This window comes from Micropterus salmoides, unplaced genomic scaffold, assembly GCF_014851395.1.
Source record: "Micropterus salmoides isolate LMB-PRFRI ecotype aquatic unplaced genomic scaffold, ASM1485139v1 Ms_hic_scaffold_9, whole genome shotgun sequence".
Lineage (NCBI taxonomy): Eukaryota > Metazoa > Chordata > Actinopteri > Centrarchiformes > Centrarchidae > Micropterus > Micropterus salmoides.
Window position 1 is genome coordinate 32,934,168 of NW_024044681.1, and position 15,440 is coordinate 32,949,607.

Here is a 15,440-nt window from a genome sequence, read left to right on the forward strand (position 1 = left end):
CCAACAGTAGGCCTGTGTATGGTGAGCAAGCATTCATGGTCGCCTCATGCACGATCAAAAGAAAAACAAAAGAGGGACCCACTCTCCGTAGTACTACTACAGGTCTAAAACTGCACAGGGAACCTTTAATCATGCAGATCACAACCACCAGAGTGATGTTTTTGTGTCAATATATATTGTTTGCTTTTTGTTGCGCGTTCTGTTTGTGACGATTATCTCTGAACTTTGTGGTCAGAACACCTGCAGTGATAGAGTCATGGTTTTTACATTTCAAGAGTACCTCAATTCACTGCAATTAAAATGCAATCAAGCAGAGTGTAGATATGAATACCACAGTCCCCAAGACTCATGTTAATGCTAATGTAAACTCTCCAGCATACATGCAGTATTTTCCTATGTCATATACACTATGTACATAACAGTTAATGCATTTAAGATGTGTAGGGATATAATTGTATACCTCCATCAGGCAGGTTGGCCCAGTAGATGACCCTAAAGCCCAGCAGGTTGCCATTGAGAGCGTCTTTGGGAGGGGTCAGCCAGGACAGCGAGATGACCTCTGGAGATGTGGCAGTGGCCTGGACATTCTCTGGAGGGCGGCTGGGCACTGAAGGGGAAGAACCAGTAGAAAGACAGTAAAAAAATGTGACTCTCTGCAGGAACTGACAACATGTGGCAGCACCCTCTGATCGCCACTAGGTTGTGATATATCCTAACACATCTCTCCAAAATTAAACTGTGCTTTCTCTTTGAGAACAGCAAATTCACAGCTGTGTAGTGCTTGCATACCTCCTGTTAGGACACATATCACATCCAATATCTAGAATCCTGGTTGGTTTTTGCAGTATCCATTAGTGTGTTTTTTATTATGTTGTATCGGACTTTCTTTACTAATTTGATTTGATTTTGTACTCTGGCTTTATCTCCCCGCTGTCTTACCGTCTTCTAGCGTGGTAGCAGCCACCTCTGTGGAAGAGGGCCCTGTCCCGGCGCTGTTGCTGGCTTGCACCACGACTCCATACTGGGTGAACTTCTTCAGGTTGTCCAGCACGAGGCTCTCTGCATTGTCCCCTGTGGTCTCCACGCTGATCACACTGAACTGGTAGTTTCCACCAGAGCTGTATTCCCTGTAGCCCACCTGGTAGCCTCTGATGGCTCCATTCTGGAGGTGCTTCTTGGGCGCCTGGCAAAGGAACGACAGAGGTTGTTTGAGACAATAGCAATGAACGTCCCTGCTGTTTTTTTACCAGATTTTACAAGACAAATTACAACATTTATTTTCACTCACTGCTATATCATCAGACTAAAGCGGGGATAATGTAAAGGACACCAATTGCCAGTAACACTTGTAACATTTACGTTGTTTGTGCTCTTCCCCTGAGTGCCTCGTCTCACCCAAGAGTCCAGGTACCTTCTTTTGTTTTTCCCCCATCCCCCTGACAGCATGTGGCAATAAAATACATCTTGGGCAGTGTAATCAAATGTGGAGAGAGCACTACATATGAAAACCCCCACCCCAAAACACATTAAGGATGTATTCTGATCCAATATTGGTCAATATCATCAAGACACAGCAGTGGAGAGGGATGCATTGTACCACATTTGTAAACGCATTCCTGATTGTGTCTTCACCGACACTTTGTCTTTGCCAATAAATGAAAAACTAAATGTACCTTTTTTCTGTTAAGCAGCGGTCACAGTTTCCCAATTTAAAAAGAATGTGAGGGAGGAAGTAAAACGTGTATTTTTATGTATTTTAGTGCCGCAAGTGAAATGAGTATGGCTCCTTTGGATCTACACACAATTTGAATAACTCTCAAAGACATGATGCAAGGTTTAAACAGGGCCATACTGTCTGTGCACATAATGGAAATAATAACCTCACTGTTGGCCACAAATACTGTAGCTACACACAAACACAGTTCTTTGAGCACCTTTGTTTATTCAGGAACAGCCAACTGAGAACACATGCTGTTTGCCTGCAATATCCTGCTTTACATTCATAAAGTAAATCAAAGTCACACCTGGGAACTGACCGGTACAGCTTCAATCTTCTACTGCTTGCCGCTGAGCAGCTCAACTGTAGCAGTAGCAGGTTAAAAGACTCATTGACTTAGAGGACCATACCAAATTTCTTAAGGCATTTGAAACAGCAATCTTGCTATTTAACTCAGCACTGTCATCCCCGATTGTACCTATGTACACAGCTACATACTGATTTCATGGAAACATGGAAAACAGACACACATTTTTAACCTACAGGGTCAGATTAACTTACCCGCCAAGTGACTCGGATGCTCTGAGAGGAGAGGGCTTCCAGCTGTACGTCCTGAGGTGGTCCATCAGGAGCTGAGATCAGATCACCAACATGCACATATTATAAAACTGCAAACATCCAATGTCTCAACTGTTCTGCACAAAAGCCCATTGAACAAATGTCCAGAAGTGAGTCTGGAGCTGGCTATTTTAACAAATGTGATTGTATTTATAGGTGGCAGCTGAGGAGAAGTGCTCTGGGGGGGGGGGGTGACAGAGACAGGAGATGAAAAGATATGGGGGATCATATGCGGAAGGAGTCCAGCCTCAGTCTTTTGACCGTAGTGTGACATTTACGACCGAGGCGCTAATTGAAAAGTTCTGCTTTTAGTGCAAGGTCAGCGTGTGTTTAATAATGCAACAGAGCCAATGGGACTGATGTTACCGGGTTGTTAATGAATTGACTCAGTCGGCCCTTTACCTCTTAAGTCACCACCCGCGCTCACGTCTGAATGTTGACTGTACTACTAACTGTTGGTTATTTGTGTACTTAAAAAAATAAGAGTGGAAAGTCACTGTCTGGAGCATATGTGCATATTTTTGTTCTGTACAGAATACCACACAGACTATATATGTTCGTCGGTGGGTGAAGAAAGATAAACTCATCCTCTGCCACTTTTGTTCTCACCAGCTTCATCAGTGGTGATGGTGAGCTCGTTGCTGGCCTCGCTCTTGCCGATCAGGTTCTTGGCAAACATGCGGATGTTGTAGGTGGAGGACGGGTGCAGGTCGATGATGGTGGCCTGATTGAGCTGGGGTGAGACATCTTTGGTCTTCTGAGCGGTGTCCCAGGAGGCTGTGGAAGGGAGAGGGTGAGGTTTATTGGGGTTGCTGAAGTCACAGGTCAAATCTAGCTAAGTGCAATAGGACAGGCTGTATTAAATTATAGAACTGAGACATCGTCAATGCAGGAATAATTCATCAACCAAGACTCGTGATTCTCTACAAGCTTGCAAATTTGAACCAATGCTATTTGAAATCGTGTTTTGCTCAGTGTATGATCACACCATCTTATTTTAGAGTAGACATACATGTCTTTTCCTGTACCTGATTTGTTCTTGCTCTCAATATCGAAGCCTGTGATTGGGCTGTTGCCATCAAAACCCATAGTCCAACGCAATGCAATGGTCCTGTCCTTCACTTCTCTGATCTCCACCTCTGGGGGATCCGGTGGCTCTACAAAGCATACAACAAGGGTTATTTTAATGTTACTGAACTTAAGGAAAAATGGTAATTTGCCATCTGCAATTGGTGGGAAGGCTGAAAGGTTCTGTTACAGCATTGTTTTGTTTGTTCTTTGAGTGGTTGAGGTAGGTGCAGTCAAACCTTGCACTGTGAGCTGAATGATTCCTCTGTCTTCACCAAACGAGTTGATGGCATGGCAGGAAAAGAAGCCCGAGTCCTCCCTCACTGTGGGCATGATCTGAGGATGCACAGGAATGACGTGTTCAGAAATTTCATTTCCCCAGTATGCCCAGGCAGAGGAAATTCCTGCGCTTCTCATTCAGGGAAATCCAATCCCACATTTCCTGACAGCTGTTTCAGAGGTGGGTCATGCAAGCCACAGACTTGTTTGCATGTACTTCAGACCTTTCCAAGGGTGTCTCTAAAATATTCATTGGGAAATGTGCGCAGCTGAACACGTGAAACAGTCTCATAATTAATTTGATAAAGAGGGAAAACATTTCTATAGTAATTCTTTATAGTAATATTTAAAATTCAGTATTTAACAGAGATAAATAAAGCTAAAACCTTTGAGGATTTTGTGGCTTTATATACTGTAAGCTATCCAATATATGGCCATAACTTGAATTTCACACTTCCAAGTAGCACAGCCTCCTACCTGTAGGGTGGAGATGACTTCATCGCCCACCTCCTTGACAGAAACCACGTAGCGGCTAGTCTCAGGGTTGATGATGCGTTCCTCCTTCTCCCAGCGTACCATGATGGGTTTCTCTCCGTGGGCCGTGCAGCTCATCTTCTTCTCTTCCCCCTGAGTGGCCAGCGTGGTGTTGGGGTAGGACGTGATCATCGCAGGGACTGGTGCAGAAATAAGGCAGAGAAAAAGAGAAGAATACATCCTGTTTTCTAGTTACTGTTTTCATTGTGACTGATTTGAGTTTTAACTGATGTATTCTTCAAAGGAACAGAACTAGCAAAAGACTGTGAGACCCATTTCTCTGTTCAAATAACTTTTGATTGAGCTAGTATCTATACCAGAGTAATTCAGTATCAATCACCCGGGCTGCTGAAAATAAATCCAGTTCAAACACAGTAACTAACCTCTTTATTTAGCTTAATGAACTTTACGTACCTAGCTAGCTAACTAGCTAGGAAGGTTGGGGAGCCAGCTGTAACAGCAGCAGCTAGCTGGTTATTTCAAAGTTACCTCTGTAGCATTTAATTTCAAAGAAGACAAATAACTCTTAAAACATAAACACATTAGTGTTTTTCTTTTTTGGTCGTTGTAGCCAACAAGAGCACGTTAGTTAGCTGGCAGTTGCTGAAGTTGCTGAGAAAGGCTGAAAGCATGTGGTTGGCTAACAGATGAGTGACCTAAAAGTGTTATTGGGGACAATATCGTTACAAAATACAAACAGGCTTTTTGACAAGCATTTCCATAATGAAACAAAGATGAACACCACTAAAATTCCTATAATTCAGAACTGGAATCATGAAATAACAGAATTAATTGGTTCTTCTACATATTTTACACAATATATTTATATAGTATGAACATTTAAGGGCTCCTACATGATCAAACCTTATTGTACAACTCTTTAAGCTATGCTTATGCTGAACAATCAAATATTTGGCTGGATTATGGCCTTTTCATCACTTGCTGTAATGTGTATTAGTTCTGTATTAGTAAAAGTTTTTAACTAGCTAAAAAAAAAAAAGCTCATTAACTGTCATTTGTAAAATTAAGTGGAAAAAACATGCTAACATAAAGAACACAAAGTATTCCCAGCATTACTAATGCACTGTAACTGAACGTACAGCTTCCCTTTAATGTTGTGTTGAAGGTAACAAGCAGCCTCGGCTTGTCTCTTGTATCTGAGGGTCCCAAATGGTACAGTGAAGACACCACACTAAACACACACTAACGACATACACGCCTCATTACCCCCACAGCAGAGTGTATAACAACCCTCTGCTCCCAGATGCTCACACACACTCACCCACGTACACACACACACACAAGCTTGTGTATGCCCACAAATGTTTGTGCACGCTCTTGCACACAAACACACAAAGCGTGACTTCAGTGATGTGATAGGAAGTGTCAGGCAAGAGGTTGCAAACATTTAAGCCTCATCTCTTATTCACTCTGCAGCCATTTGGGGCCCGGCTATGGAAAAGAACGCTGATTTATTTTGCATGACAAGTATGAATTTTTTGTGAGACACATTTGGAAAAGCGAGGGGGAAAAAATAACTGCTCTGGCTTTATTTAAACGTTATCGTTTTAGTGCACAGATACTTTCATTTTGCCGTGTAAGTGGCTCAGAGGTGCCACAGGGCGATGTTGTTGACACTCCTGGCAGAGTGGGATACTGTGCTAGGTGACAAAAAGCGAGGACGGTGAAAAGATTGAGACAGCTCCACCTGTTAGCTGTGTAGGGGATGTCTGTACTGTCAACATTAAAGCCATTTCAGCATCCATGATCTGGAGGGGAAATAGACTAAAAGTCTGTTTTATATTACTGCTCAACAGATACTGTTGATAGGCTGATACAACAAGTGGATGTGGCTCAGATGTATAGTTTAAAAATACTGCACAGATGTAATCATAAAAATGTATTATTGGAAATGTTGGGAAAATATTTAGAAATAGCTTGTGTTGTGTGCAGGGATTGAGGGGGATTCTTTTGATTTCACAGCCATTCAAAGCAGGGGTTCTTTCTAGCTGCTCTTTAGTTTAGTAGTTTAGTTTTAGTTTAATTTACTGACTGAAACACAATACAAGCATATGATGTAGCATGGGTCAAGGTAGTTGTATGAAATTTTAGAAAAAGTAAAAAAGAAAAACCGACATTTGAGAGCATTGGTCCACTGAAGGACACGTGTTTTCAAGTTCATCCTATGAGTAGAGAAAGCTGAGCTGACAATAGCTGAATACAAGGCAGCGATACTGTACAGATTTTTTCATGTTTTCAAGGCCAAACTGAAAACAACATTTCCAGAAATGGTTATCCAGACAAAGCAGACCTTCCAAAGAGCCATCTATCCTTTTTCAAGCAATAAAGGAAATATTAAATTAATATGCATCATTAATCATCATCACTGTTCATTTATTTTCCTGAATCAGTTAATAACATTAGTATGAAGAAAATAATTTTGTAGATTGGTATATTACTTATTTTGACGTGTGAGCCAGACAGTTAATATGTTGCAAACATCAAACTGAATTTATTTCACAACATCACATCTTGATTTGAGATTAATGTCTAAGAAGGCGGAGACACAAAAGCAAACAAATGCTCAACAACGGGAGTGTCTATGCAACACGGAGAGGGCTCAGAGTGGAGGCACATGCAATTTGTACGTCTAAGTGTGTTTGTACATTTATCAGCTCGTGTGTGTGTGTGTGTGTATTTGTGTGTGCAAGCAGCCCAGCTGAGCCAGCCCTGAGGCACACTTTGCGGCCCTGTAATTGTTGTGTTGATGTATTTCTTTAATATCCAGTGGAATTATGAGAACAGGACTACGGGGACGAGTGAAGAGAGGAAAAGGGGAGTCTCACTGTCTCATTAGGCATCAGCTCCCCTGGTATCTAATTCAGCCTTGAAACACACAAGGCTGAGTTGACTGACAGAAAAAGGTGATATTACCTTAAATTGTACTTTTGAAACATCTCTACACCATCTTACCATTGAATTCTTTGTTTGTGTGATTTCCCTGTAGAATTAATAACTTGCTGTGTTTGTGCATCTCAAGGACTTTATCCTGAAATTAAAAACTGAAATAAAATAAAGAGGGGAGGAACAGTGTGTATGCCAGTGTGTTGAGTAGTCCTAGAAAAGAAAACATCAGCATTACAGCTTTTGGAAAACCAAAGAATAATAATGCGTGCAGTGTATGTTTATGTGCACATTACAATGTGTCTTTTATGTGGAGTTGAGGAGAGCCCTGTTCCTCCACAGCAACCCAGAGGGCAGTGATGATACGCTTAAGCCTGCAGGGGATTGTGGGGGATAGGCTGGCTTCTGATAGGCTACTCCCGTGAGACAAAAGCCCTCCCTCACTCCCTTCTCCCAGGCTCCCTTTCACCTGGCCAGGTTACCATGCCAACCAGCATCGGACAGCCCCCCCCTTCCTCTCTCTCCCCAGTGTCTACTCTTAGAAAAAGGGCCATTTCTAGTAGCCAGGAATAGAACATGGACCTGCCATTGATTTTCACAGGCGTATGATGATGATTACACAATCACGCCCTGAATGTCGCAATGCAGGACCAAAAAAAGAGAAACAAATAGACAGTGTTTCTAGTGTCTAACTGGTGGTGTTAGTGATGAGGAAAACAGAATTAGCCAAATGGAGGAGTCAGGAGAATAATAATAACACATCATTATGGCAGAATGGCTACTTCACTGTGGGGCTATTCATCTGTGATCAAAGAAAGAAAGCAGTGAGACCATCTCAGAGGTTCAATGCGATGTGAGAGGTGATGAAAAGGCATTACGTTTTTTTTTTCAAAAATGCATCATTGGAGCCACATTAATTGTTTAATTGTTTAACAAAAAGGACTGAAACATCAAGCTCCATTTTGGAAGCCATACAAACATGTGGGGAAAAGAAAATGATGATGATGAAGAGGTACCAGATATTGCTATTTAAACTCTGAGTTTATGTGTCCTTTATGATTTTCTCTAGAGGTCGCTACATTCTTGATTAACTGATCGGCCATTGTAACTATCAGCACAATTTTTAATCTATTTATTATAAATAAAACGGTTGCTGCTGCTAACAATGTTAAACCTCTTACCTAGAGTGAATCTGTGGATTTCTCTTAGAGTCTGTATCTGAACTGGGCCACAGGGCGCCCAGGCTCAATGGGGCCACGAGGGCCAGACAAGAGAAGTCGAGCTGAAATGCATACAGCTCCCTGCCCTGGAGGCAAACTGTAAGTGGGCGCTGGAGAAGAGATGCAGTGGTTGGATGGGGGGTGGGAGTGGCGCAGGGTAGGGGGGGTGGGTGTGGATGTGGGGGCTGTGTGGCGATAGCACAAAGATGACTGGTTCACTGGCCGCCTGCAATGTACTGTAATAATTCCCTTAGCTGCACAATTTGCTTGGACATGGAGCCTGATACCAAATGTATGTCTGCAGACTGGGCGGGCTTCTGTGCAAAGGTGGGAGGGAGGGGGGCTTGGATGCAGATGAGTAAATAAGATGAAAGAAATAGAAATCAGAAGAAGAGGGGACTTCCTTATGGTTGTCTGAAGGACACTGTGCTTGGGAGACTGCTCAGTGACCACAAGACCATTTACCACTTCTGTTCAGTGAAGCCTCATTAAGTGCTCTGCCCTCATCACTGTGTCTGCCGACATTATGATGTCTAATAGGCTTGATTGGTCTTAATTGGCCCTGATAAACATTGAGTGGCTGTTGACTGACTGATAGCATCCGCTGTGGATTGGTAATGAATTGACTGAATTGCATCTGTTTTGGAGGTAGAGATGCTTGACTTGAAATTGCTCAAAAATAATTTGTTTAAGCCTCCACCTGCAAACCGTGTCATGACAGAATGAAAAAACTGATTACTACTCCTATAAAGACGCTTATGAGAGAGAAATAAACATAAACACAAGTGCTTCTATGCACACTTACACACGCAGACCTGCACAACTTCGTCCTGGTACAGTGAGTGCAAGCAATTTCTACTGGCTGTTAATACAGTGGCGGCGTTCACACAGGATGATGCATGGTGTATTATGACGAGACATTAGCCTATGTACAGACACTCATAACAATGAAAGTGCCAAGCTAGGACATCACAATAGCTGCAATTCATTTCCCAGGGAGTCCACCACAATGGCCTGGTAGAGGGGGATCTATCTAAACCACTGCATTAGCGGCCCAGCCCATTATTCTTTTGTAATGGCTGCACTGTGCTGCACTATATCTGTGCCTTTACATTATGTCTTTGCATTAACACGTGCAGTGCTTTGTGTGAAAATGTCTTCCTTTGTGTGAGCTTATGAGCCTGTTTGCTCACCTGTGTCACACATATTGACCTGACAGCATCTTTACCATGCATGTGTCCATCCCACACATCTCAGAGTTTCTGATTGGACCTATTGATTTTCCACAGTTTGTTTACTGATACATCAAGCCACACTTGGATAGCCAATAATACACAGCGAAGATCATACTATCCATCACGTGGGTACTTCAGCATGTGTCAGCTTGTGTGCCTCCCTAATTGGCTCCTAAGCCTCTTAAGTAGCTGCCACTGCTCAAGTGGTGTAGGCTGGCCTGGATAAACATAAAAACAGAACAGAGTGTACAGAACATCACAGTGTCCGACATTACAGAGCATTACAGCCTCAGACATTATAGTGGACTGCACTGGCTCATGTGCCTATTAAGCACATGGAAAGGCTTTAAGGGTTAATGAGTTTGGTGGAGCGCGCGCACACACACACACACACAACATGAGGTGTGCCTCCTCAGGCGCCCAGGGAGATATGGGTTACTACAGAGAGCAAAGAGACACAAATCAAGACAGCACAACTATCATAACAGCCTGACACACAAAAGCCATAATAAGACAAATATCTATAATCCGTTTTATAAAAAAACCCACATCATGTGTTTGTTTTTTTTAGGACCATATGTCTTCAAGGTCCGGCTTCATATAGAAGTCTGTCCTTCATAAATTCAATTAAATAAGTACATCAATTCTGTGAGGGCGGCACAGTGGTGCAGTGGTTAGCACTGTCGCCTCACAGCAAGAAGGTCGTGGGTTTGAACCCGGCCTTTCTGTGTGGAGTTTGCATGTTCTCCCCGTATCTGCGTGGGTTCTCTCCGGGTGCTCTGGATTCCTCCCACCATCCAAAGACATGCAGACTAGGTTAACTGGTGACCCTAAATTGTCCTTAGGTGTGAGTGGTTGGTTGTCTATGTGTGGCCCTGCGATGGACTGGCGACCTGTCCAGGGTGTACACTGCCTTTCGCCCAATGTCAGCTAGGATTGGCTCCAGCCCCCCGCGACCCTGTACGCAGGATAAGCGGTTGATGATGGATGGATGGATCAATTCTGTGAGATTTTTTTGCAGTTGCCTCCACTTAGTGACCACACCTATAGGTGGAGAGTTTATTGGACTGCAAAAACTTTGTCTTTGCCAAATACTGTATGCCCTGATATGTAAACAGCTTACATGGGGTTTGTTTTGTCTGAAGTCCAAACCCCAAAGATGTTCAGTTTCCAGTGATATAAAACATAGAAAATCCCATTTAGTTTTTTCTATTGGATGCAATCAGTGACAAATTACATTAACTCTTACTGTAACAAAGTTGCTTTTTATATACTTTTTTTGTATTTTAATTAAGTATAATTTTATATTTTACTTTTAATCAAGCACTTTTATCACAAGTATTGTACATCTGTTTCAGAACAAAAGTCAGACTTCTGCGTTCACTTGTAGCTTTCGTGAAGTGTGTCTTTCTGCTGTTTTGACAATAATCTTGGGCACACTTGTGAGCCTCATTTCGCTCTTGTTTTTTAAAATGTTGTGGAGAGTGAGAGAGGCTGAGTGAAGTGTATAGGAATCAATCCACACTATATTACTGTTTTTATGTAAATAAATGGAAGAAATGCAATTAAGAAGCTTGCTTAAAGAGTGAAAACTTATTTTCCCAGACAATGCAAGTCTTCAGAACAACTGTAGAACAAAGAAAATGTATCACTGGTAGCATCCTACAGTTGATACCTGCGTATTACAAAAAAATGTATACCTTCGAAAATATTTAATTGTAAATCACAATTGAATGACATAGGGGACTGTACTGAGAGTGTGTCTGTGCATGTATGTTTGTCTGTGAGGGAGCATGATAGGCTGGAGTCAGACAGGAGGGGTCATGAAGGAGTGGTAGCCTATTTGGCTGTGGCTGGCAGACAGTGAGACGCTCAGCAGGGAGTCCTCTGCTCTGGCTTGATAAGAGCCACAGGCGCATAAGCCTCATCTAGCAGTGGTTGATCAAAATGAGCACCCAGCCACACACACACACACACACACACACACACACACACACAAAATCACAGAACTGTGCATTTTTGTGGAATTCAGATTTACAGTAATTGTGACATGTTTTTTTGTGCCACAGAAGATGTATGTAGTCAAATCCCTGCTCTTTGAATCTCTCTCTCGATGAATTAAATCATGTGTTACACTCTAATGGTTTATTTAGTGCTCTTTCAGTCTGAAGAGGGCAGTATTCCTATTGAAAAATATTCATGTTACTACAAAACATTTAATAGTAAGCAGACATTGAAATGTCTGAGAATTGCATGAATTTAAAGCATTTAATGATGAACTACAGTAAAGTTCCCAGCAGTTAGTATCACAGTTTCACATTCAAATTATCAATAAAACCTCGTTCAATTACTGCACTTTGAAAAGCTCATGGTGAATACTGTCCAGTATCATGCAAAGGAGATTTTTCAGCCTCTCTGAAGTATTTTGGTTTTTATAAGAGTGCTGAGGGAAACCTGATCAAAGAACATCACTTAGTGAATACAGAGTAACTTCACTTTTAGCTCAATGCAAGAGGTCATGGTTTGTCTGTTAAACGTGCTAAGCTTGTACACTGAAGTTCTCGATGTTCTACTCTTGCAACTACACAACACGTTGCCCACATTTGCCCATTGCACATGATAACTACTATCACTATCTTCTTAAGACTCATTTGTATTTATGTGAGTTGTGCATGGGGTCATTGCATATACTTTATAACTTCTTAACATCTTTACTGTTATATTTCATATGGTTTCCAAATGTTTACATATTGGCAAACAAAAAGTGCTGCTAATTTTATTTGTGGTTTTCAATATAAAACTTGGTGAAATGATTTAAGTACTTCTTGAACTTGATAATACTGATAACAATGATATTTTTGGTCACTATAATCATGATATGAAATTTTCATACTGTTTCATCTCTAGTTTGTAAAGGACTTATCTCTAAAATCATTTGTTGGTCATGGTCATGATCTCTAGTTGGACTAAACTTGAAAAAAGCAAATCCATAGCTGTGTTGTATGTATGTGTGAGCATGATGGGCTCCGATCCTTTGATAGTGTCAGAGGTAATCACAATGTGGCAGCTCAACAAATATAACATTGGTCAGGCATGAAAGGAAAGACATAGATATACATATTGTAAGCAAGGGGTTTATCGCACATAGAAAATATATATATCTTGCAAACATAAAGGTAAGATGAACTATCCGGGCTGGAACAGAGAAAACATGCAGTATAGGCAGGGGGGACTAAAGAAAAGAGGGAAGAAGACAGACATGGGGGGGGGGGGGGGGGCACACATAGATAACCCATCCCTCTTCCAAACCCCTTTTCCTCCATCCCTCAGCCCTCTTTTCCACATGGCAGCTCCTGCCTGAATGCAGAATTCAGGGCTTAATGGAGGGGAGCTAAGTCCTTGGCCACACAGCGGATAAATGCTCTCCAAGTGATGTGGTGGCGGTGGCTGTGTGCGTTGCTTTCGTGGGATTCATTCAGGCAGAAAGCACAGAGCAAGCACCATGACGGCATCTGGCTGGTGGCCTGACTGTCACAGACAAAGCCGACTGAAGTTCAACTCACTTAACCTTTGTGCTTTAATGTTAACTTTTTTTTTTACTTGAATGTTACCAGCAGCACTGAGCAGGAACACTACATATGTGATCCTAAACAGAGATAATCCAAAACAGACATCAGCACCTTAGATTCAAGTTTTAAATCCCTATTCTTAAGTTTTGGGTGGTGTTTTCCGATCAGACTTACTTTTGACATTGAGATACATGGACTTGCTGACATCAGCTCCAACGTCGTTGCTGACTCTACACAGGTAGAAGCCACTGTCTTCTTCCAACACATGCTTGATGAACAGAGAGCCATTGACCAGCACCTCGATCCGAAAGCCTGAGTTGAGGGCGATGGGTTTGAACTGAGGGACCCCGGCGCCTGTCAGAGAAGACAGAATGGGAGTGTATCAGGGTAAGACCAAATTACAGAAAAACACACACTTGCTTAAAAATGCTTTTTTGCATGCACCAATAACGAGCTGGGACTGTTACTGAATGTAACACTGTGGCGGCGGAACACAGACTGGGAGTCGTCGCAAAGTAAACGGCGACATGCACAGTACAAGTGTAGGCAGATAAGTGTTATTTGCACGGTACAGACTATTTTAATAAAAATACCAAGTCAAACACCCGGTCAGTAGCATAGTGTTTCTGCTTTGCATGATGTGTAAGACCCAATCAGAGAGCCGCGCGTGAGCGTCTGCGTCATCGTTTCTAAAGTTCTCTCCGTTTTCGCCGTTGTAGTCTGAACGGGAGTTGCAAACGTAGCAAAAGATCTCAGTTTTAATTCGAAAACGTAGTAGTGTGGATGGGGCCCAAGAGTCTACAGCCATGTTTGTGGCTCTGTGAGGCCGTAATTAGGCACAGTATTACTTTGAACTAAATGCTGACGTCAACATGCTAATATGCTGATGTTTAACAGGTATTATGTTGTTCATTATCTTATTGAGCCTGAGTGAGTGAGCACTTTAGCATGCTAACATGTATCAATAGGTAAAAAATGTCATCAATGACAAGAAGTAAAGCAATAGATATTTATGTCACTTCTGATCCTTTTTTTTAATTCAAGAAACACTGTTACTGTGTTGAGCCAGAATGCGATAATACAAGTTTAATAGTTACATAATCTTTCACAGAGAAAAAACTCTTCCTTGAACCTCTGCAGTTTCTAATCTCACAGTGCTTGTTTGGACTTGAAGTGGGTGTTATTATGCATTCAACCTCAAGGCTGTGGACATTATGGTTGTTGTGTTGGCATTCGTAAAAAAGATCATCTACCGCAGAGAATACGCTTGCCGTAGGACAAAATATCTTAACATACAATTCAGCATGATCGTCAAAAAAGACGAGCAAGTTATCCAGTTAAAGGCCTTTGAAAACCTGAGACACAACCAACACTTTCACCAGACATGGAAGGGGCAGTTGTGTCTTACTACAGTACGTAATATGTGTGTGTTTGTGTAACTGGCATACATGAACATGCATATTAAAGTGTGCACCATGCTGTGCGTTTACCTTTAGAGTACTCCCACTGGATGGTAGGAACAGGATAGCCTTCAGCTGAGCAGTTTAGTATAACTGCCTTTCCATAGATGCCATCCTGGTCCTTAGGTTGCACCACAAATTTGGGGGGAACTGCAAGTCAAGCAGCCATTTGATTACGCTTATTCATCTCGAAATCAAATATACAGTATGATCACTAACAGTTCTCTTTGAAAGAAATCTATCAAGAAATCTACCAATCTTTCGATCTGAGGAGTTTACATATTGATTCATAGTATTTTTCATTGTATTCAGGGAGAAAGATCAAGTCAAAATCAAGGACCAATATTACCTTTAAGATAATAGTTGGGTGAACAACTTATTATATTTGGCTTTTCCTCTCTTTTATTATATACCTTTTTTGTGCATGTAACAGGTTTGCATAGTGAAAAAGCCCAAAGTCCAGCCCAAAGGGAGTTCCCATCTCCCACAGAAAACTCTGCTCTGATCTGCCTGAAAATAAGCTCGTTTGTAGTCCAGCCTTTTCTTCCGCTTTCTGGTGACATCACAAGAAAATACGCTTCATAATGCGGCTAGTCAGACACGCCCTCAAAAACACCGGTGAAAAAACAGCTGAGCTGCAGCACACAGTGACAAGACGTCCGCCTGCTGCCTCTCCTCTCTCTTCCAAACACTAGCTACCCTCCAGGCAGTCAGTGGACATAAAGTTGTTACTGTGATGTAGAGACAGAGCTCAGTTAAAACTTTATGGATGAAAGATACTTTTGTTACAGATTAATAACTCACCACTCTGAAACTCTCGCTCCAGTCTATGTTGC

General features: G+C 41.9%; 1 protein-coding gene across 3 annotated transcripts in view; it reads right to left on the minus strand.

The window, feature by feature from the left end:
• The window catches only part of dscama (Down syndrome cell adhesion molecule a), a 95,008-nt gene that overhangs the window by 15,097 nt on the left and 64,471 nt on the right, over positions 1 to 15,440 (minus strand). For all 3 annotated transcript variants that reach the window (XM_038709394.1, XM_038709396.1, XM_038709397.1), the window contains 9 exons: positions 14,635 to 14,754; positions 13,319 to 13,498; positions 4,160 to 4,356; positions 3,643 to 3,739; positions 3,364 to 3,492; positions 2,945 to 3,112; positions 2,279 to 2,349; positions 940 to 1,183; positions 461 to 607 (listed from right to left, as the gene is read on the minus strand). In XM_038709394.1, the coding sequence (XP_038565322.1) occupies positions 461 to 607; positions 940 to 1,183; positions 2,279 to 2,349; positions 2,945 to 3,112; positions 3,364 to 3,492; positions 3,643 to 3,739; positions 4,160 to 4,356; positions 13,319 to 13,498; positions 14,635 to 14,754 (1,353 nt within the window). The remainder of the gene's footprint in view (positions 1 to 460; positions 608 to 939; positions 1,184 to 2,278; positions 2,350 to 2,944; positions 3,113 to 3,363; positions 3,493 to 3,642; positions 3,740 to 4,159; positions 4,357 to 13,318; positions 13,499 to 14,634; positions 14,755 to 15,440) is intronic.